We start from the raw sequence: 22,612 nt of genomic DNA, 5'->3' as shown, positions 1-22,612 counted from the left end.
ACAATAATTTCTCCTCCCTTGAGAGAAAAAATATTAGTTTTTTTAGATTTATTTTGATGCTATTCCAGGGCCAATTTAGAAAAATTCTTTATACTTTATCAGTATTAAGAGGATACAGTCTCAGGCATCAACCTTGACCTTATTGAACAATTAACTGAGATGTTATCTTCGCTTTGCCAATGGTCTCCTTCATGACTCTTTCTTTTTTTTCCCTTTAAAAGACTGGAACACTTTTACTGTTTTCTAACCTGATGAAGAATTTCTTGCATTCAAAAGCTTGCCCAACTCTATTCCAACTATGCGGTTGGTCCAATAAAAGATATCTCCCTACAAGCTGATTACTCACTTTATTGTTTGTTTGTTTTTTACAAAGAAAGACTTGGAGGGAAATGTGCTTGCTGAAGGTAGTGTCATGTTATGAATTGCTTTAGAAATTCATGTCTTAACTAAATTAATTCCTTAAAAAGTAACATGTTATGCCAAACTTTATGGATGTTGTTGCATTTTGAAAAGCAGTGTCATATTTACTTGTATACGGCATGTACCTTTCCTTCAAAAATTAGCTGCTGGAAATAAGGCGGGGGTATCTTAAATGAGGAAATGGGAACAGAGGGCCCCATTCTGCTGGAGATGAACAGTCTTACCCATTTACAAAACAGGTAGGCAGCTAATGGGTGCCTGCTTGATGAGCTAAGGGCCCAGCTAGCTTGGGAAGTGGGGCTGAGGAGTTCAGGTCCAGCAGCATAGAGATCTCTGCTGATACCACCTGGCTAAGTAAGGTTTCTGTGTCACTATACTGCAGCTGCCTGTTTGTTTGTTTTTTTCCTTGCAAAAAAGCTGTATGTACTTGGCAGTATTTTCAAGGAAAGATTTTTTTTTTTTTTTTTTTTTTTTTTCTTTTGTTCCCCCCCCGCCTTCATTCCACCTTTCAAAAAACAGGGTTACACGTCTCTTATTTGGGAGTGTGTGGTATGAAAATATGGTATAAAAGTACATAAATACCTGAATGTATTTTGTGTGAGGGAAGGAAAGCCACTTGGGCATGGAAATGAACAACGTTGTTTTGTCTGACAAAATATATCTGCTTTATGTTTGATTTGTCAAAGCTGTGTTCCACTGTGTCCATTCCATATATTTTTACATTTATGAACCCTATAGTCATGGTAGAAATAATTTACCTTGTAGATGGATTGTTTCCTAAATTGGCTGCAATCTGATGTTGGGATTTGTGAATGCTGCTTTCCTGCTTTAAAAATGTATTCCATGTTTTAGTAGATGTTGTTGACTGAAAAAAGCAACCTGTAGCCACATGTGCACTCGTTTTCTTGCTCTTGCTTGCTGTCTCTGTATATTCTGTAATTAGGTGAATAGACGTCACATAAGAGCTTGCAGAGATGGAACAGCCAGGTTGGGTGGCTAAAATTACTGCCTGGCTTTTAAACAAACTAGAACTTTCTGGGACCCAAGCCCTTCTTGCTTCAACACAGAGTATACTTTCAGCCACAGGGTTAATTTGTGAGGGTGGAGAATAGTAAGAGAAAGCAGAAAGTCGTAGGAGAACTCGCTTACATCCTGCTATCTGAGGCTTGGAGCATTGGAAACTCCATTTGATTTATATTTGATAATCTGACTGTCTCAGAAAAGCTTTTTGTTGGGGTGGCTTGTACTCAAGAACCTTAAAGAAGGAAGACATTTTAACAGATTTCTAATAGACCAATTATGTCGCCCATGCTATTTGCATTATATCCTAGTATTTTTTTGTTCCTGTCCGGATTGGCCTATCACAGTCACTTACTCTCTAGATGGAAATGTATAGATCGTCTGTCTGAACTGGTAATTCTTTTAGTTAACAGCTTATCACTTTCAGCCTTTTTATTAAGACAACAGCCAAAGGAAAGCAGATGTATTGTGATCAGTATAATTTCTCTGTTCATTTTTATTTCTCTTATGCAGCTATAAATTTTGCAGTATCCTTTTTAAGTGGAGTTTATCTTAACTTGAACTGTCATAAGGGAAAAGAGTTTGAGTTCAGTCTCTTACCTTTCCATAGTGCTGTGTGATCCTGTTTGTCCTTTCTAGCCAATACTAATAAAATAAAACAGTTCCCTCAAACTTCCCAAATAATCATCAGAGTGGAACAGTTGCTGTTGGTTTACTGGATAGGATGGCCTTATTTCTTTACATTTTTCTGTGGTTGATGATGAAGGGAATAATAATCTTACAGGGAGCTTGTTCATGCCAAAATACAGAGGAAATTACTTCTTCAGGGTAGGGTTCCCTCTTCTCTCTTTTTAAACATGGTAAATTGGTTTGAGGAAAAAAAACAAATTCATTCCCTTTCATATCTTCCTAACGCAACAAAGAAAGCTAAACTTAAAACACAGTTGGACTTCCTGTCCCAAGAATAGCAGTTTCTGAATCAGCAGGATTGTGATCTTTTTGATCTGTGATCAGCAGAATCAGACTGTTGTGATCTTTTTTAACATGTTCCTGAAGAGTTGCAACTTGTTTAAACTATTTTAGTCATAGCTGGAATATAAAGAATTGTTTTGGGGTTGTTGTTTTTTTTTCATATTTTGAGGCCAGTAATTTTAAACCTAAGTCCCCCATATCAACCAAAAGGTACAATTGCTTTCTGAGCCAGAAGAATCCCAGCCCAGAGTCATTATATTTGAAAACAAATATCCAAAATAAAATGGGTATACTTTTGCAAGAGTAAAATAATTTAAGTTTAAAACTCCTTTATTTTTTAAACGTCATGCCTGATTTAACTTGAGATTTTTCTCTTATCCATCTTCAGGAAAGGAAATGCACAACATTTCAGTAGAGGCACATTTCCTGAGGAAGTTGTGGAATACAGTTAAAATCTTCCCATGAAAAGCTAGCTGCAAAAATGAGCCATTATATCCTAATATTGATGAATAAAGCATTTAGAACCACAGTTGCTCGCTCTCAGAAAATAGTGCACCAGCTTTTCTCTCTTGCTTGTAACTAATAATTACTCTAGAATTATTTGTAATTGTTTTATTGTGCTTATTAATTTTGGCCTATAAAGTCTGTTCATGTTTTTCAAGTAGGAAAAAAAAAATTATTTTTAGTTCCACAACTCCTGTATAAACTTTTTGATTCCAAAATGTCTGTACAAAAAGTATGGCAAGCAGAAGCTGCTAAACATCCTAGTTTTCCTGATTTAACATCTTTGCTTTTCCTTAGCAATATATGAAGTTCAACCACAGGTTGATAGAAGTCCAGTTTTGCATGATATCTGAATTGCAGAGGAAAAAGTTCTATCTACACTTACCTTTGCCAGAGGCATTCTGAATTTTCACCTTACCCTTGGATCTGCTGACCAGGGCTACTTGTGAGCCCTTTAAACTTGGTGAGCCCAGCCCAACATATGCCCAGAAGAGGCAGCACATTAGTTGGACCTGGCTTGCCCAACATCTGTATAGACCAAGTGCTTTAGTGGGGCTTTTTTGGTGCTTTTATCTAATAGCTGACTGGCTCAGCTTCAGATAAGTGCCAAAAAGTCCTGCTGAAGCTCCTGATTTATACAGACGATGCAGAGCTGGGTCAAAGTAATAGTAATGTGCTGCTGCATCTGGTAAAGTGTGGGGTGAGGGTGGGTTAATTTTTATTTTTTACATCTGGTTTGAGAATAAGTGAGATTATAGCTGGAGTCTTGGAGCTACAGTGAAGTAGATTTAAGATGTCTCAAAACTAGTCTTTTTTTTCTTTTATGAAGGAAATGTCTGATTTTTATCTTTTAACACTATACTTCTTGTGTCTTTTAAATTAGGATTGGTAAGCCAGTCAATTGACCAGTCAAATATTGTCAGTTGACTGCATTTTTTTGACTGGTCAAAGATCATTGAAATATTACAGGAAGACTATCTGTGTTTATAGCAATTAGAGATGTAAATATTGTTTAACAATTAGCCCCCATTACATGTAGAAGCAGCCCTGTTTCCAAACCTTCTTCAGCCAGTTCTTGGGAATCAACTCATGTGAAATTGCCAGCTTCACAGGAAACACCAAGCAGATCAAAATGACAAAAAAATATTTTAGGATTTTTGGACAAGATTAACGCACAAGAAAAAATTGATGGAAAGTTATGTATGCAAGCAGTTTGACTTTTTACATAGTAAAAAAATCCCTACATGAAGGAATTCTTTGCAAAGCTACATCTAATCTACACATTACCAGGCAGAAAACAGCTGGCTTACTATCTTCTTGAAGCTTATGTCAAAATGCAAGAAGAGCAAATGGTCTTATTGAAGAGGTATCTTGTGTGTCCATTGTATCAGATATTTGTAATTAAAGCATAATTAACTTCACAGTGACAACTCCCCAGTCACTATTTTATAAAATCTTAAGCACTGCGGAACATTGCCACGTATCCTAATAATGTAGCACTGCAGTTTGAAAATGTTATTCAAGAACTTAGTCCTGAGAGAGTATTTTCAGAAGCCTATTTGGAGTACTGTAAAAGAGAGAGATCCCCATATTCATTTCTACAGCCGTGCTGCTCGAACATTGCAACTTACTGTTCTTGATTTTGAAGGTTTACATACATTCCATTCTTATCACACAAAATAAAAAAATTGTCAAGTTTTCCAAAATAAACACATGCCAACTACTGTGTTTATGGTTCAGAAAACAACAGCGTACTTTCAACACTGAACACAACCTGTCCTACATTGTGGACTTCAACAATCAAATGTTTGCAACTACTTCAAGTGTACATGAAAGCGTTAAGGTCAGCTGTTGTATTTCTCTCATTTTTTTTCATGAGATGTTCAAATTGACATTTTTTAGGAGGATGTCTTTTGGGTACACAATTCCAAATTTTTGTCAATGCTACAACCTGTTGCCCAAGCCATACAGAAGTTGGAAGGTAACAAAAAAGGGCCAATTGATCACCGATGCACACAATCCAACTTACCTGTTGGATTCACAAGGACAGAAACTAGTGAAGAGTATGATCCAGCATTTGAACTAATAATGAACTTGGCCAAATTTAAGAAATTTCCTGAAGGCCAATCTGTTTTGGCTGAAATAATAAATTTTAAAGCAAGAAGCAGTATATTCTACAGGGAAGTGATGTAGAATGCAATCATATCCAAAGAAAAAGGTCAAATTACATCAACAAATTAATTGATGGAAAGGTTTTAGTCCTCCTTGTTCATTAGTGACTTTCTGATTATCCTGTTAGCACTTCTAAGATCTATTGCTTGCTCAGAGCATAACTCAGGGGCTGGCAATTATTTTCAGCGGAGGGCCTCTTTACCCAGTTTTGGCAGGCTGTTGAGGGCCAGGTGGGTAGTCCCACCCCATGACAGGTGCCCCACCTCCTGGTCACCATTTTGGGACCAATGTCCCAGAGCCAGCACTGGTGGGGCCCAAAGCGGGGCACAGGCTGGCAAGGCTCTGTGCAGCTGGGTTGGGCTGCACCAGCAGGGAGGGCTGGCCTGGCTCCATCTAGCCCCTGCCAGCTGGGACCCCGCACTCCTGCCACCCTGCTCTGGGCCCCACCAGCACTGGTCGCAGGGCCCATGCTTCAGCTGGCTCCCTGCCTGTTCATTCCCAGTACCCCCCAGCCCCATGGTACAGGCAGGGGGTAGTGCACTGCTCCAACCCCCTGCTCGCCAGCAGAGAAGAAGCTGGTGCTGAGTGTGGGGGAAAGTGGACCCTTGCCCTCCCCATGGCTGGCGCCCTGCACTGCAGGTGCTCGCAGTCTGTGCGGGGCTGTGTGAAGGAGGCACAGGCAGCCTCATGAGGGCTGCAGGTGGCTGCAGCACGGGGCTCTGGCCATGGGGCGGGTGAGGGGCTACTTTTCCCCGCGCTCAGCACCAGCTTGTAACCCACCCCACTGCCAGCCATGGGGCGGGCAAGGGGCTGTTTTTTTCTGTGCAGGAAAGGAGCCCAGGGAAAAACTGGGTATGGGGGGGAAGCAGCCCCCACCTTTACCTGAGCTTTGCACATGGGCCAGCCACATGCTCCCAGCCCAGAAACTGGCTGGGGCTTCCGGCGGGGCCAGGTAGGTCCCACTGTTGTGGGAGCCCACCAGGCTTCCCCTGGGTCTTACTGCCCTTGGTTCCTGTCATTTTTTACTGGAACCAAGGGCAGAGAAATATTAATTTTTTACATTTGTTTAGGGGCCCTGTGGGCCATATTTTGCCCACCCCTGGCATAACTGGTTAGTATGAGGCAACATTCATAGCAAGAACTGAAACAGGATGAAAGCAAAACCTGCTGAGAAGATGGTAACTATATATCAAAATCTAAGGTTAATGAAAAACATTTTGAACAAAGATGAGTATTTTTGAAGTATTTTCTGATTCTGACTCAGAAGATAGTGAAGGTGAAAAGAGTGGAAGTTGATAGGAAGATGACATCAACTGAGAGAACAGACTTGATTGAAAATAAGTTTTTGACTGTTATAATAATGAGACTTAATAAGTAGTCGTTTTATGCTGCTTTTGTTTTGACAAAAATGTTTTTTGGTTTTATGGGGAGTGAATTTTTTTGTAGTTTTCTTGACAAATACGATTTTTTTTAATCGACATTTAATGGAAAATCTGTGCTGCTTTCCATTTAGTTTTTTGCAAAATATTTAGTTGTGAAATAAGAAATGTATTTCAACATAAAAAAAACAGTAATTCTTATATAATGTATATTTAAAAATATATTATTTGACCATATTTGGCAACTTTTGACTGATAGTTGACCAGTCAATTGATCTAATTTAATTGACTGGTCAAATATCTAACCCTAGTTTTTAAATTTTTAAAAATTATCATTCATTAGCAATTTTAAAAAGATCTGGAACTGTATGAAAGTAGTTTGAGCTCTTTTTCCTAATTTAAAAAAAAAAAAAGAAAAGAAAAGTGAAGTTTATTTGTTTATTTTGTGGCAGTAGCCATTTTAAGCTTTAAAAGTATTCGGGCAAGATCAATTTCTGGATATGGTCATAAAAATGAAGACACTGTACGTGTGTTCCTTTACTGCAAAGAGTGATAGATGCATTATCTCCGTATCTTAGACTGTTAGAAACATTTAGTTTCTATGGAAATATGTTTTTTAGGTGAGAAGAAAACCTGCCAAATGGTTTCAAAAATTCTCAATAGCATTTGCTAAAAATATGAAATTGAGTGATATGCTTGTGGCCCTCTTCCCCCCCCCCAAAAAAAAAAAACCAAAACCCAACCCCAAAACAAAACATTTTGCTATGTTCTGAAGTTTCATGCAACTACCACCTACAGCAGGGGTATCAAACTCATTAGGCTCTGTGGGATGGATGGTGCTGGGCCAGTCTGCAGGGCAAATCAGGTCCATACACACACACAGGGCCCATGTGGTGCTAGTCCAATGTGGGCACCTCATTCAGTGTGCCCACACCAGCCCCATGTGAAGCGCACAGTGATGGGACTAGGGCCAGTGCATGCTGTATGTGGACTTGGGACACACTGCATGTAATGTACAAGTCCAGGCGGATGCTCATGGGCAGTACAGCAGGCGAGATGATCAGACTCTGCAGGCAGGATCTGGCCCACAGGCTGCTGCTTTGATACTTTTAACCTTCAACAAATAGTTTTATTTATCTTGACATTTCCATTATTCTGGGCCATCTTTCTCTGCTATTCACTACCCCATTTATCCAGTTTTCCTAATACACAAACCATCAAGTCAGTATCCAGTGGTATCAAATAGCTTATGACCGTTATAGGTAGCCATTGCCTTAAAAAACCCCCAGCCCTTTGTTTCTGTTGGTTCAGTGCTTAGAAGCAGTAGTGCCCAAACTGTGCCTCTGTCTTCTTCCTTTCCTTGTAAAAGCTCTTATCACCAAAATCTACACATTCAGACAACGTTAAAGTTGAAAAACTTAAGTCATTCCCACAGTTATTTTGAGACTCAGAGGTTTAAGTGGTCTAAAGTACTGGATTTAAGCAAATGGGTACTTGTTTTCTGTTTGCGATAATGGTAATTTGCATTGTGTTGTTTTAGTTTTAGTTTTTAGTCATCTGGTTAGGACTGAAAGATTAAAAAAATCACTTGCCTTTCAGAAAATATTTATAAACTTTGGGAAGGGGGAGGACTGCAATTCTGGCTAAATGTCAAATGTTAATATTTGAGAATAACATAACAAATTGCCACACAAATCTTAAACTAAGTGCATTTTCCAGATTGATGTATATGAAAACAGAGTCTAATGAGCAGTTTTAAATAACCTATAATGCTCAAATAAACAGAATAAATTAAGTTTCCTCAAATGGGACCTGAAAAAAATCTATAGTCCTGAGCCTTTTGTTTTAGATGTTAATGAACGCATTAACGTTTCCCGCATCATTTCACAGATCACAGGAACAGTAAATATCATCTCCCACGACTTGTTTCTTGTGGGCTCTGAAATTTAATGTTTAACTGTTACCTTTCTCGTGTAATAAAAGGACAACTGTATTTTTCTGTGTTAGTCAGCTTCTATCATAGACTGTAAGAGTTTTTGGTCTCTTGGTGGAATTTCATAGGTTTCTTTATTTCCACTGTGGTTAGTTTCTAAGATATCCTTATTTATTTATTGCATATCACAGGCAGACATCTGATATGAGTTTCAACCATTAACTAGCCTCCAGGATTATTTCATATGTCACTCAGGTTACAAACAGACGTTGCATTTGTTTCTTCCAGGACAAAGAGCAGTCCTTTAAGATATCCACGTCTGTCCTGGAACAAACTCTAAAAAGGTTTACAGGATAAGGGATGGTAACAGTTCGCCCCAGGACATCACAAAGTGCATCTGAATGGTTGTTCTGGGAATGCATGTTTGGTTCAATGGCAGAAAAGTGGTAGTGAATTCAGATGCTTGCTAAACCCTAATTAGAAGAGCAGCACATGTATACACCAGTCCTGGGATTTATTTTCTGGGGTAAACACAGGAACAACATGTCCTACAACAGCGCACCATTTCTTTGTAGCCTCATAGGCTAAAACCTGGATTTCTCCTGAGACACAGCCTGTTATTGTAGGATCCTACAGAAGTAGAAGCCCATTGTCCCATGTCATGTACCTGTGAAGTACCAAGGTGATGCTTTTTTGTCCCCTGGGACAATTGGGGCTAATTCAAGTTAATTGCCATTAAAATCTGTGTGTATAAATAAATGACTGCCCCCCATCCCTTTGTGAGCCAAAGCCTTGGGACAATTAGGATCAGGATAACCCCAACATCCATTTTTAGCCATAATAACTTGGTAAACTTCCACCATATGTCATACCACTCAACACTGCAATTAAAACATTTTTTTTCTCTCGTCTTTTACTACCCCATTTAAACAGCATCTTTGGAAAGGCAGTTGTATATCAGAACTCAAGAACCATGTATAAAGGGTTGTGTTAATTTGTTGAGCACTAAGAAATACTTGGTTCATTTCATAACATGCTTCCTCCTCTCAATTTTAGATCTTGCGGGTAAATGGGCTTACTTTTTTGTCAGGAAAAGTGCATGTTCCTTTTGCAACATGGACTGGATAAAGATGCTGGTATTGGATGTACTAATCTTTGCCTTTATTTTTATTTTTGCCTCCCAGAACTTTTCTTCTTGGACCCATGTTTTTCCATGTATGCAGCACTCTTTAACCATCTCCTCCTCAGTTGCTTCCCCTGCCCAAATAGTGAAAGCTAACAAAAGGGACAAGGCCATTAGAACCTCTTCCTGGCCATCCCCAATCCTTTGACATTAAGAGTGAGAAGAAACCAGTGTGAAATTTTTTTTGGTAACTATTTCATTTTGTTTGGATATGCTAATTTGCTGAATCCAATACGTTTCACTTCTGGATTTCAGTGAAACACAGGCAAGCTTCTGCCAGGTCCCCTGCTTGGCTCATTTCGGGAACTATTTCCTGGCTCTGTGATTCTAGTGTAGCCCTTCTATATGGACTGCCTCGCAACTGGATATTAGGTCCTGCTCCCTACAGTGAAGCCAAGGATATAGAAGTCACAGCTTGACACAGAGCTCTTGGGTCTCTTGACTTCCTTACCTTCGTGAAGTAGAATTAATGCCTAGCTCCCAGTGGAGCAAACCAAGAAGTTTCTGGAGACCTATTTAATGATGGTAATTTGGACTTCTTGCCATTGGCATTTTCCCATACAATACAGAGCCCATCATCCCACCACCACCATGAAAGAGTAGACGACCCTGTGTGGCACAATTTGGCCATTAGTATATGGGGCAGATGATACTGCAGGACCCTTAAAGCCTACCCATCATGGCCCGTAAAGGTGCAAGCAGGAGCAGCTTCAGCACCACTGCCATTAACTACTGGGACTTTTAAGGGTGCCTTGTGGGATCCTCTGCTCTATACAATAGTGCTATATTGTTCATGCTGTAAGTTGACCTCATATATGTTACAGGTGATATATATTTTTTTTTAATAGCTGTATTTGAGGGGAATATAGATCAAGTTATGAACAGAACATGCAGTAAACTTCAGAAGAGGGTGTATACTTGTTATGTTTTATTTTCTGTTTGAGAACCAAATTAGTCCCTACTTTAAGGAAATAAATGAAGGCTAGAAAAGCTACCTTTTAATTTAAAGATAAAAGAGCGATAGAGAGAGACGGGTCTATTTTTAAATGAGTTTCAGTCTTAATCCCCTGTTCTTTCCGTCTAAATCCTCTGGTCTGTGAAGATTGCCAAACCCTGAGGAAATGCTTCAGTGGGATAGCCACTTCATATGGTATTTTAAATTGTGATCTAGGAGGAGGGGTCATTTTATGCCCTTGATAATCTGAATCAATAGGAAGACACTAATGATATATGTTAATAACAGAATAGATTTTTTTTCCTTATTTCTGCATGAGCTAGATACATCTTGGGAGGATGACATGACAATATGTTGTATTATTTGCCCTACCCACAGAGAAAATATTCTTGGAGATCTGAGGCTGTTCTACTTGTTCCATTAAAACTATTCCCAATCAAGGTGTCACAGCACCGTGGGATGCTTTGAGACCCTTTAAAGGGTGTCATAGGATGCTACACAATGGGTCACACTGTTACATGTGCCAACACAATTCACAATATAAACCCAAGGACTTCAAAAACAAATCCATAGTGTTCATTCTGACCTGCTGTGGTCTTTTGAGTTCTTTGCAGCAGAATTGCTCTATTATTTTTCTGTAGTTAAAACATGAGTGAAAACTGAGAACTGGCATCTTCTGAAGAGTGCCTTAAGTTTAAAAGGTGAGAATTTTAATGTGTATTAAAATTGTACAACCACATTTTGGTGTTATACCACAGATCAGTTTTCACTTTTAATAATTCCACAAATGTATAAATTAATGAATGCAAAAGTTTAGCAGAGAATTCTGTATGTAAGGCATAACTTCTTACATCATGGCAACTCTCAATATTTCAAATCAGTGGGATTAGGGAGAGTTTCTTATGAAGAAAGTTGAAAATGTAAACAAAATAGATTTGGCAGTATTTGTGAATAAAAATAATGGAGTGGTTATGTATTCCCAGCTCTTTTCAAATGTTTGGTATAGTTGGTTCACTTAGGAGTATGATCTATAGGTTAGATATTTTTCCACATAATGTGGGTCATAATTTCTCCACATACTGTGGCTTATTTAGTTTGGAAAAGAAAAGACAGAGGGAGGATTTAATAGCAGCCTTCAACTACCTGAAGGGTGGTTTGAAAGAGGATGAAGCTGATTGTTCTTTTTGGTGGCAGATGACAACAAGGAGCAATGGCCTCAAGTTTTAGCAAGAATAGGCTGGATATTAGGAAAAACTTTCACACTGTGAGGGTATTAAAACACTGTAACAGGTTACCCAGAGAGGACTCGGTACTTGGAGGTTTTTAAGACCCTGCCAGAAAAAGCCCTGGCTGGGGTGGTCTAGTTGGAGATGGTCCTGCTTTGAGCAGGGGGTTGGACTAGATGATGTCCTGAGGTCCTTCCAAACCCTAATTTTCTGTGGTTCTATGATTCTGTAATGGAAATTGAGACTCTCTTTGGCTGTGTTCAGATGTGTGTGGGCATTTGGTTCCCTGGGGACAACTAGCAGTGACACACCTTCTGCTGCCGCTAGTTGTTCTGGGAACACCTGTGACACGTGCTCTGGAACGCATGTTACCCTGGGTGGGGCAGGGGTGGCCCTAGCAGCCTTATCTGGGGCCCTGGAGGCCTCCCAGGGCTGCAGCAGTGGTGATCCTGGAGCGAAGCATGGCTCTGGTTGGCCAGGCTCCAGGTTCAGGAGGTGCATGCTGCTTGCTGCTGCCGCCTCTGCCACTCCGCTTTTTTTTCCTGAGGGTTTATTTTGTTTTGTGGGTTTGTTTTGTTTTTTGTTTGTTTTTGACTCCTGGATATCCAGGAATCAAAAAAACCAAAAAAACAAACAAACCCTCCACACTGCTCCCTTGCGCCCCAGAAAACAATGGAGCATACTGCATAGCCATGCTTGTCTGTATGCAGCCTTTGTATTTATTTGGAATTCAGTATATTAGTTCAAAGCCCTTGTACTCTTCAATGAGAAAAATAAGAAACCTTGCCGGGGAAAAAAGAACTGTAAAATAATACTGAAAAGCTTAGCACAGTAACTTAACATACTTATTAGCAAATCTACATTTAAAAATGAACTGTAATTATTTCTCTTTCCAGTTGTGTGTACTAGAAATCAAATGGTAATGCTTTTCTTATTCAGATAATTGGTAACTTCCATGGACACTTAATTCAGGAGCTAGTTAAAAAATAGAGGCCTGAAGTATTAACAGAGGTACTATTAGAATAACTTTATTTCAAGGTGGAGTAAGCTTCTTAATGAACAACTCCTATAGCATAGGCACAGACTCTGCAACCCACACTGCAAAACAGAAAATGAGTTTTAGAGATGGAGTTCACTCTTTTGTGTTGCATATAAATAAAATATAACGAGAGCAGCAATACTTCTAAATGCACAATTTTAAAGAGAGATTTAAGCATGTAATGTTTTTATAGTCATAGTGAATATTATGAAATGATCAAGGAGTGAAAAGTTTTGAAGCTATTTAAATCAAATAGCTATTTCTATACTGGCAACATTTTATAACTTTTAGATTTGGAACAAAATAGTTTCTATTCATTTGCTTGGAATTCATCTCAGTTTCTTGATTTTTGGGGCATTCATTTGGCACGTATATGTAATTTCCTGGCAGGTTAGTACATAAATTCTTGTTCATTATGAAACATCCCGGTACAGTACATTTAAAGGTTTTTTTTATTAAGTAATAAGTCACAATACTGTGTAGCTTGAGTGGCTAACTGCTCAAGTCCCAGGTGCTCTGAGGCATGAGGCCAGGGGCTTACCACTTCCTCCCCGCCCCAGGAAAAAAAAATAGTAATAAACAGTGTACTGCAGCTTGCATCAAAGAGTGCCTTGGGGGTGGGGGGACTTGGGATCACTGCAGCCTTGTCTGGTGTCTGAGAGTATCCATTAAACCAGCACAGGAAGAGCTTGTAGACCAGGGTGAGGCATACTGACTGCTTTCCATTCTGAGACCCAGGTCTTTTGGTCACTCGCTGTCCCTGGTTATTCTGTGGTTTGAGTCAAGGCACTAGCTTACAGTTCAGTTCCTGAAAGCGGGACTTTCTCCTGTCTGGGACAGCAAGTGCAACCTGAAGTTCCCAGCTGCAAAGCAGACAGCTTTCAATAAAGGCAATTTTTGGAACAGAGGCCAACTAGCCACAGGTTCTTTGCCATTCTCTAAGGCAGGGATGGGCAATTATTTGGGCCCAAGGGCCACTTAAGGAGTTTCCATGTTGTGGACTGAAGAGGGTGGCAGTTGGTCTTATCCAGCTGCGGGTTTGCCTCACCTGCCAGTTAGGGCACTGGATGGAGTGGTCGGGCAGGGTGTCTGTAGACACTGGCATGGGATCCCCGCAGGCACGGCACACTTGGGTAGGCAGGTGGGATGGGGCTGTGGGCAGGCAAGGAACAGGATGGGCAGCCAAGGTGAGGGCCAGGATCATGGGGTGGTAACAGCATGGGACAGGCGGCCAGGGCAAAGCTGCAAATCTCTCCCCATATCCCTGCTTGCAGAACATGCGTTCGTTATAGGGACATACAGGAAGTAGATTGTGGCTCTGCCTTGGACCCAGGCCCCAGCCCCAGTTCCTTGCTGTCAGTACCCTGTGATTCCAGCCCTAGCTGCCTGTCCTGCTCCCAGATGCCACTCCCTGCCCTCCAACCCATGGCCCTATTCCATCCACCCAGGCAAGCACACCTTACCTGTTGGGGTTTTGTGCTAGTCTCTGTGGAGACTTTGCCTGCTCTATCAGGTGCCTCTTTTTGGTGGGTGTGGGCCAGACTGGCAGGTGTAGCAAGGCAGAATGAGCCACAGCTGCAGGGGCTGCCAGAAAGCCCAGTCCAGCTGCCATGCTGCCTCAGCCCTGATGCATGCCCCACTTCCCAGGCTGCGTCCCACACCTGGGTTGCAAATAGGTTGTGTTTTGCCCACCTCATTCTCTAAGAGCTAATAAGTTCTTCTGTCAGCAAACAAGATTGTATAGTCCAGAGCCTCCCCCAAAATTGCTCCCCCGTTCTCTTTCCAGTTGCCCCTCTGAAACTTCAAAACTCTTCCCTGGATTCTCTTCATACTCCTCCCTGGCCAGACACTCTACTTCTTCACATTCCTCTAGTTATTGTTATCCTTACTTTCTTTGGCTTTCCTGAAACTTCTTGGATGTTGCCAGAAATCCCCATCATTGCTGTGTCAACAAAACTATTCAGTTCTCCGTAGATTAATATGTCTTTTGTCAGGTTGCTAGCAAACTTGACTTCTCTGTCTCATTAACCCAGTCTTTCCTGTTTACTAGCTTCAGGTAAACTGAGGCATGCAATGTTATAACAACACGAACACATTTCAAACAGAAGTATTACAATAACACTCCTAATTCATTACACTTTATTTCTATTATGGCTAAATCTGCAAAAAAACCTGGAGCATTGGTAGCATTTAATTTTAAAGGGTACAGGAACGCTTTGCTGAAATAATTTCAAATTAAGGCCTCGATCTTGGGAGTCCATTGTTTTGATTCTTAGTTTTTTTCTTTTGCCAAGTCATTCTAGTGAGCTGGAAGAGAATTTAGAAGTTTCAGTATTTCTGCTCCAAAAAGCATCTGTGGAATAGGAATCTTAATTCTGGTTTTTTTCAAGTTTTAGCTGGGGTCATGTGATCCCAGTTCTCTTTCCTGCCCAGGCTCAGGGAGTCGGACCTAATGATCTTCTAAGGTCCCTTTCTTCTGACCCTAGAAATCTATGTAGACTCACCCTGTGTCTATTCAGTTATGGCATTCATGTGAATAATGTGAGTTATTTTTCCTTTTCTTCTATTAGCGCTACAAAACAAACACACAAAAGGGGAAAAAACTTGAATAATATTCCACAAAGTGTTTCAGCTGTTTCATGTTTACTTTAATAAAAAAAAAAAAAAAAAAAAAAAAGGAAAAAAAAAAGTAAAGAGTAGCTTTGGACAGATATAACACAAGGGCTTATTTAGACTTCTTTGTTGTTATTTATAATGCGTAAGAAGGAAAGAATATGTGATCCTATTATTTGCAATGAATTTGCTGGATTCAGACATTTGGTGTGTGTTTTTTGGTTTACTTGCAAATGTATGGAAAACTATCCTTGGTTTTAGAAGTTGTTACACTTATTCCAAAAGACCTCTTTATAGAGAAGTTTGTTTTTACTTGCTGGCATAGAAACCAAATTAAAAGCTTAGTTTCTCAATATGTCTGTCTCAGACGTGTCCCTTCCTCCCCTCTTGTTGTTGAGTGATGACCAAATAACATCTTAATTCAAGCAGGATATGCAAAGAAAGAAAATATTTATTTACCTATTTATTCTTTAAGACATGAAATAATTTTATTTGATAAAGGATATAAGAAAAAAGAGGTACAAAATAAATTACTCTCTGTCTGCACAAAGCGAATTACTAAATCTAGAAATTGTAGTATACTGTATTCTCTGTAGGTCAGTCCTTCTGTTTTCCCTAGTTTGCTTAAGCAGTTGACATCTCATTAATTTTGTGAAACAATGAACATTTTTTACTTGATCATTTCAGTTCTGAGTAGTGTACACTTTATTAGAAGGCAGAAAAAATCTTGAATTCAAATAATTTAAGCAAATATTTATGTAATTGTATTTTACTTAAAGTTTTAACAATAACAAATGACTAAAAGATTAAATCTATTTGTAACAATAATTTAATATCTAGTTCATTATGTAAGTGTACAAAAAATAGCAATGGCACTTTGAAAGTTTTAACAGAGTAGCACTATGCAAATGGTCACTTAATAAAAGTTTAGCCAAACTTAAATGTAGAAATAAGGTGTGCTTGTCTTAAATTAGCAGAAATGTTCTCTATCAATATCAGAGAGTATAATATAAATTTTATTTTAAATTATGTATTCTGCAATTTTAAAACCAGGATTGTACTTTAAAAGGATTTGAAGATCCCTTCTTATGTGTGAACAAGACTTAATTTCCAGCTTTTTGATTTAAGGGGAGAAACTTATTTCCAAATAATTTTTTAAGGGAGAAGCACAGTGAAGTCTCATTCATCTTTGATTTAGAATAAGACTTTTCAAATGACAGTTGATGATATACATTTACCTTGCTGAGGCTGGGAGTGATGCTTGTTTAGAGCATGCTCAGTGGGGCTGTGATGGAAGCCAAATGGATTTTTATTGCAGAAATGAAGTCTGAATGTGCTTGGATGCTGTGATGTGTGAACAGCAAGACACACTAATTAAAATTTATCTGGATACTAGAATAATTTAACAGGCAGATTCTTAGATGTTTAGTGTTGTCATGGAAAAAGGCACACTTGCACTACCAGAATTCTGAAGATATTTGGGAGACGTACGAAGAACAGGGTGAGCACAATACAATTCATTAACTTTTGCTTAGTGCATAGATACTGTATGAAATGGTTGTGGATGCTCTACATATGCTGTGCTAAACATAATTATTAAACATCATGTTCCATCTCTTTTCTTGAAACACATTAGTCATCAGTGTTGTCATGGTTATAATTACTGTGCTGTGAAGTGTTTGTATGAGTGATGCTTTATAAAACTTAGTTGCAATGGTAACGCTGTGCAGAGCTTAGTCTTGTCATTTGGAAATCCTTCCAGTTCATGAAAAAAGTTGATGATAAAAGACAACAATAAGTTCCTATATTACAACAAGAGCGTAAAAGAATCTGACTGGACGCTACCTCCCGCAACTCGTAGAGTTTCCACCGAATAAAAATGTCTATAATCTCCCTTCCCCAAACTTCTGAAAACTGCTACCATGGCTTTATTGGTAGCCTTCAAAATGAGGAAGAACTGACAGCTTTCATGTTAACGTAGAATATCATGTTTTGGCTTATACCCATATACATTTATTTTAAACAAACTCTGAACGTTTTAATGATATCTCCATTATAAAATATTTTTCTTCATAGTGTGAGTCCATTCCATCATATTTGATCTTTCACTATAGCCTAATAATTCTTCAGTTTTAATATTTTTAATGAAACTTAACATAAATAAAAACTAAATGCTTCCATTTATAAATCCATTATCTATAGCGATCAAAATGAGTTTGTCACACAGCTTTACACTTTACTTCTAGCATAGATAAAACCTGCTTAAGTAGATTTTTTTTTAATTACCGTATTTACTCAAATTCAAGAAGAGGTGCCCCTCACTACCACTTAACAGAGTGGGAAAAGCCCTTTGTCTTGAATTTAGTTATCATGCAGTAGAGGGAGCAGCCAGCTGCTGTTGCTTTGGCAAGGAAGAAGAGGCTGTGGGTAGGAAATTAAGGGGGATTGGACCCAGGGGTACAAGGGAGGTGACAGGCATGGGAGGGGGCATGTTATAGGGGCAAAAAAGGCAGGTGTCAAGCTGCCTCCCCTCCATCTGCCCCTCCCCACTGCTTGCCCTCTACTGCTTGCTTTCCAACTGCTTCCCTCACTGCCTGCCCCCTTCCTGTCCCCCATGCCACTGTTTTCTTCACTGCAGTGGGTGGTAAGGGATATTAATTTAAGATAACTTTCCAATAATTAGATTCTGGACATGGAAAGTTTTAACACATTCACCTGGAATTCAAGGTTTTCTTTTGGATTTGGATAAACATGGTACTTGTGGGGGGGGGATTATCGATCATTAGATGCATTTGTGGCTATATAAAAGCTTAGTAATTACTAATATGATTACAACTTGCTGCATATTACTACTTCTTGACTTCTAATATTTGTATTGACTACACAAATTTATTTTACAAAAAGCATTATTTTTCAAATGAACACCCTTGTTCTTTACATTACCTCTTAAATCTGTTGTTCATGTTTTCAGCATTATCCATCATTCTGGCTATAAGGCTTCAAACATCCTGTAGTGCTTTTTTGTGCTTATCTTTGTAAGTACTTATACAATAGGCAAGCATGCACACATATACACACATGCTCATAATTTGAAGAGGGAAAAATAGAGTGTAGAGTCTTTAATTTTCCATGATAAATAAATTGTATCTCATAAAATAACCGTAACATTTTCTCTTTGCAGAGTGCTCATTTAGCCATGATAGATACCTTGATGATGGCATATACCGTGGAGATGATCAGTATTGAAAAAGTGATTGCATGTGCTCAGCAGTATTCATCTTTCTTCCAAGCCACAGACCTACCCTATGATATTGAGGATGCTGTCATGTACTGGATAAATAAGGTAGGAATGTATCTAAAGTAAGGCTGTAATGCATAGAGACTCAATGTGTTCTGGCTGGAAATAAATGAAAAAATATATATTTCTGGAAGATAGTCATATATTCCAGGCTTCTTTTAATACATAATGTTCATTTGATACAAAGTAAAAGTCTTTACTTCCAGCCAGAATGAAAAAAAAATAGCTGGGAAGAAACTTGAAATAAATGTTTTTTTACTGCTACATGAAGAAACCAAAATTAGGTGGGGGAGAAATGAAACTTGGTCACTTGCTGACACATTTTGTTTTTGAAGTTGTTTATAAATCATTTAGCAGAGCCAATGAAGATCTCTGGCTTTATCTAGTATATTTATCTATGATTGGAAATAATAATTTTTTTGTACTCGGCCATATCTTGGGGCGATCTACTTGATCGCTTATTGCATAATGGAGAAATCTTATTTCATCATTCTGTAAGATGGGTAACACAATGTTCTGCCAAGTCAGCAGCTTTAGGTGGTCCTGGATTATAGGTTGAAGCACTTAATACAGCATTTGCTGATTGTGTCTCAGTGCTGTAAGGTATAAAACATAAATTGTTTCATGCTTTCAGTGAGCTGTGTGCTGGTGATGATGACTGGGAGCTGCCTTGAAAAATCTGATTTTGTTGAAGCATATCACAGATTCCTCCTGTACTTGTTTAAATGAAACTATTAACCCGCCATTCTCTAACTCTCCCCATAAACTTTTGCTAATTCTGGACATACTGCTTCATCGCTGTCCAACTTTTGGGCAGCTGGGGTTACACGCAGCACTGGCCACAGATCTGGGGGTTACATGCTACTTGCACCAGCCCATCTCCCTTTTACTCAGCTGTGTGCACTGCAGAGTCAGTCCTGTGCCCCCTTCTCCTCCCTCCCTCCTGTCCCCTCATGTAGTGCCCACAGCACTCGGCAGCCTCTGGCCTCTCCTAGCTACATGTTCCACCTGCAGTGTGCTCAGCCTGGCTCCTTTTGCTGAATGCATACAGTGCAAGTGTCCAGCCCCATTCTCTGTTGTGTGCACAGCACAGGCACTCCAGCTCCTTCCCATCATGTCACCGTCCCTGTAGAAGCCAGGGCAGGAAGTGGAACCCAGAAGAGGGAGGGGGAGTCCAATAGATTTTCAGGGTCAGAAGAGACCTCAGTAGATCATCGAGTCGGACCCCCTGCCCTGGGTAGGAAAGAGTGCTGGGGTCAGATGACAATCCTGGTTACTGTGACGGGAGCAACTAGTGGGGAAAAGTGGCTGTGCAGGAGCCCGTAGGCCACATACTAATCCTTCAGGGCCTGCAGCTGGCCTTTGGGCTGCTAGAGGGACAGGTATGTATTTATTCTTACTTCCTCTGGGAGAGTAACCATCAATGTAGAGAGTATGAGACAAGTATGGAAGTAGTTAAAGTTGTATACTGACTTTTGAGCCTTACAGCCAATGGATTCACCGTGGTTTTACTATGAACCTTAATTTGGATTTAAAAAATTCTGATTATTTTAATTGTCATATTTCAGTTTTAAATCCAGAACATGGCTCTTCTTTAAAACAGAATAGGCCATTTAAAAATGATCCTCCTTTTTTAGGTGAATCAACATTTGAAAGACATAATGGAACAGGAACAAAAACTAAAAGAGCATCATGGTATAGAAACTCCCGCAGGTCAAAAGGTAGGTGTAAGAATTTAAATATTTTTAACTGAGAGAAAATTTGCATATACATATAAACAGGACTCATTTTGTACACATGTAAAAGCAGTTTGCAAATTCTCTGTTTAAATGTAGACAACACTACAGTTACATTGACCCATGCTAATGTGTGTTGGTGTTTAGTTGGTCGGCCAAGTATTTAATCAGATGCTTTGTAACAAGTCAAAAATAGGAACAAATGAACAAAGTTATGGTTATCTTATGTTTGCCTACCTAAGTATAGGGTGTGCAGCATATTAAATAAGAAAGAAAGCTTTTAAAGTGTCAAAGTTTCATTACTTCCATGACAGCATCTTTTTAAGTACTACAGTAAGTAGTTGTTCTTTGTTTTTGCAGTTGTTCGCTTGGGAAAGAATAATTTGACAGTATAGAAAGATCTTTGTGGCCAAGTCTGATATGGACATGACAATTCCTAAGAATAGTGTATTACAAATGCCATTTAAAACAAACCCAAACTGTAGCTAGATCTAGTTTTTAATAAGAGAAGTATAGTTTTAATGTTATCTGATCATGGCTTTTGAGCTGATCCTCTTGTTACTTGGGCTGTTCTGAGAGATTTTAATAGTAAAATGAGGAATAATAAGAAGCATCACTCTGCTTACCATCCATGGTAATAACTGGTTACTAGATTAGCCATGAATACAGAAAAGTAACTAATCTACATCTTTACCTGTCAAGAGTTCTTGCTCCCCACTCCAAACCCTCACCAATGTCACTGGAGCTGATTCAATTAAATAGTATATTAGTCAAATTCATGATACAATGGAAACAGTATTTGGGATTCCAGAACAGGAACTGCTTTGGCATGCTTATTTATGAATGACAATTTGCTGGGCAGAGACATATTTTTTTAATTGAAGAGGAAGGTGTTTAGTCTGAACACACTCAAGTATTGCCTTATCCTTAGAGTTGCGTGAATGCCAGACTGCCGCAACTCCACTTCCCTTCCCACTCTGTTTTTGTGTGAGGGTTAAATTTCCCTTCCTGACCAGCTTTGGGAGAATGATAAGGATGCCTGGCTGGTTACATTATTTGTTTTGGAATGTAGGACTTCATTTATTAAAAATAAGTAAATGTATTTACGGGAAAATTTATGGTTATGGATGCACACATTTGAAGCCCTTTCAAAAAGGGAATATTTGAAAAGGGCAACAGTTACGTTCTAAAGGTTCCTGGCTTGCCCACAGGCTAGCAATACAAATGTGGCAAAACTCTTCCAATTTTAATACTACTTCATCCAGGATTGTTGTGGGAGCAGTTTTGCTACATTTGTATTGTTTCCAGCTTGTCCACAGGTAACAAACTGCAGGTAACAGCTGCTCCAGTTTTGAAATATTTCCCTTTTAGAAGGGCTCCAAATATGCATATGTCCATACCTGGTCAGCGGTGGTGGGGACAACATTTTTTGGCAGGCTTGCCACAAATTAGCTCCATACCCTCTTCAAGTGCCACTCTGATCCTGTTACCTTACTCAGTCTGCTGCTTAAGTTTCTGTTTCCTGCTCTGAGCTCCTTGACCAAGCTGCTGCTCTGCTTCTGTTCACTGCCTTATCTGCCACTGCTGCCTGTTCCCTGCCTAGTCTACTGTGTGCTACTTGTGGCACCTGTGCCTTAGGTTGACCAACCCTGCCATATGACATATGGAAGAAGTGCTCTTACGTTTTAAAGCAAAATACTCCATGTAGAAAACCATTTGACTTCCCCAGGCTTGAAAAGAGTAATTTTGTCCAAGTCAGAATATCAGTGCAACTGTTTCTTATTTAAATATTAATAAAATGCAGTTCATTTAGACCAGCTGTGCTCAAACTTCCCTAAGCAGGCTGGATGGGTAGTGCTTGGTTCAGCCACAAACCAGATAGTGATTCTAGTCCAGTGCTCAGGACCAGAATGGTGGGCACCATATGGTCACGTGGAGGAAGGCGGGGGAGCACCCCCATCTGATTCCAGCTCCACAGCAGGGCAGCAGGGCAGCATGCCCCAAGAGGGGTGTAGCAGGGGGGAGGAATGTGACCCAGCTGGGGGGACATGGTTCAGCCCTGCAGAGGGTCGAGGGCTTGACCCAGACCTGTGCATGGAGGGAAGGGGGCATGGCCTGGCCCCAACCAGCCCCCTGGGGTAAAAAGGACTGTGGTTCAGGCT

At 39.6% G+C, this 22,612-nt stretch overlaps 1 protein-coding gene across 4 annotated transcripts in view; it reads left to right on the top strand.

The window, feature by feature from the left end:
* CAMSAP2 (calmodulin regulated spectrin associated protein family member 2) overlaps window positions 1-22,612 on the top strand; it is a 186,895-nt gene that overhangs the window by 79,922 nt on the left and 84,361 nt on the right. For all 4 annotated transcript variants that reach the window (XM_019530676.1, XM_019530679.1, XM_019530678.1 and 1 more), the window contains exons 3-4: window positions 18,598-18,759; window positions 20,352-20,435. In XM_019530676.1, coding sequence (XP_019386221.1) covers window positions 18,598-18,759; window positions 20,352-20,435 — 246 coding nt within the window. The remainder of the gene's footprint in view (window positions 1-18,597; window positions 18,760-20,351; window positions 20,436-22,612) is intronic.

Source organism: Crocodylus porosus, unplaced genomic scaffold (assembly GCF_001723895.1).
Source record: "Crocodylus porosus isolate Cpor-Errol unplaced genomic scaffold, CroPor_comp1, whole genome shotgun sequence".
NCBI lineage: Eukaryota > Metazoa > Chordata > Crocodylia > Crocodylidae > Crocodylus > Crocodylus porosus.
This window is presented reverse-complemented; position numbering and strand designations above follow the sequence as displayed.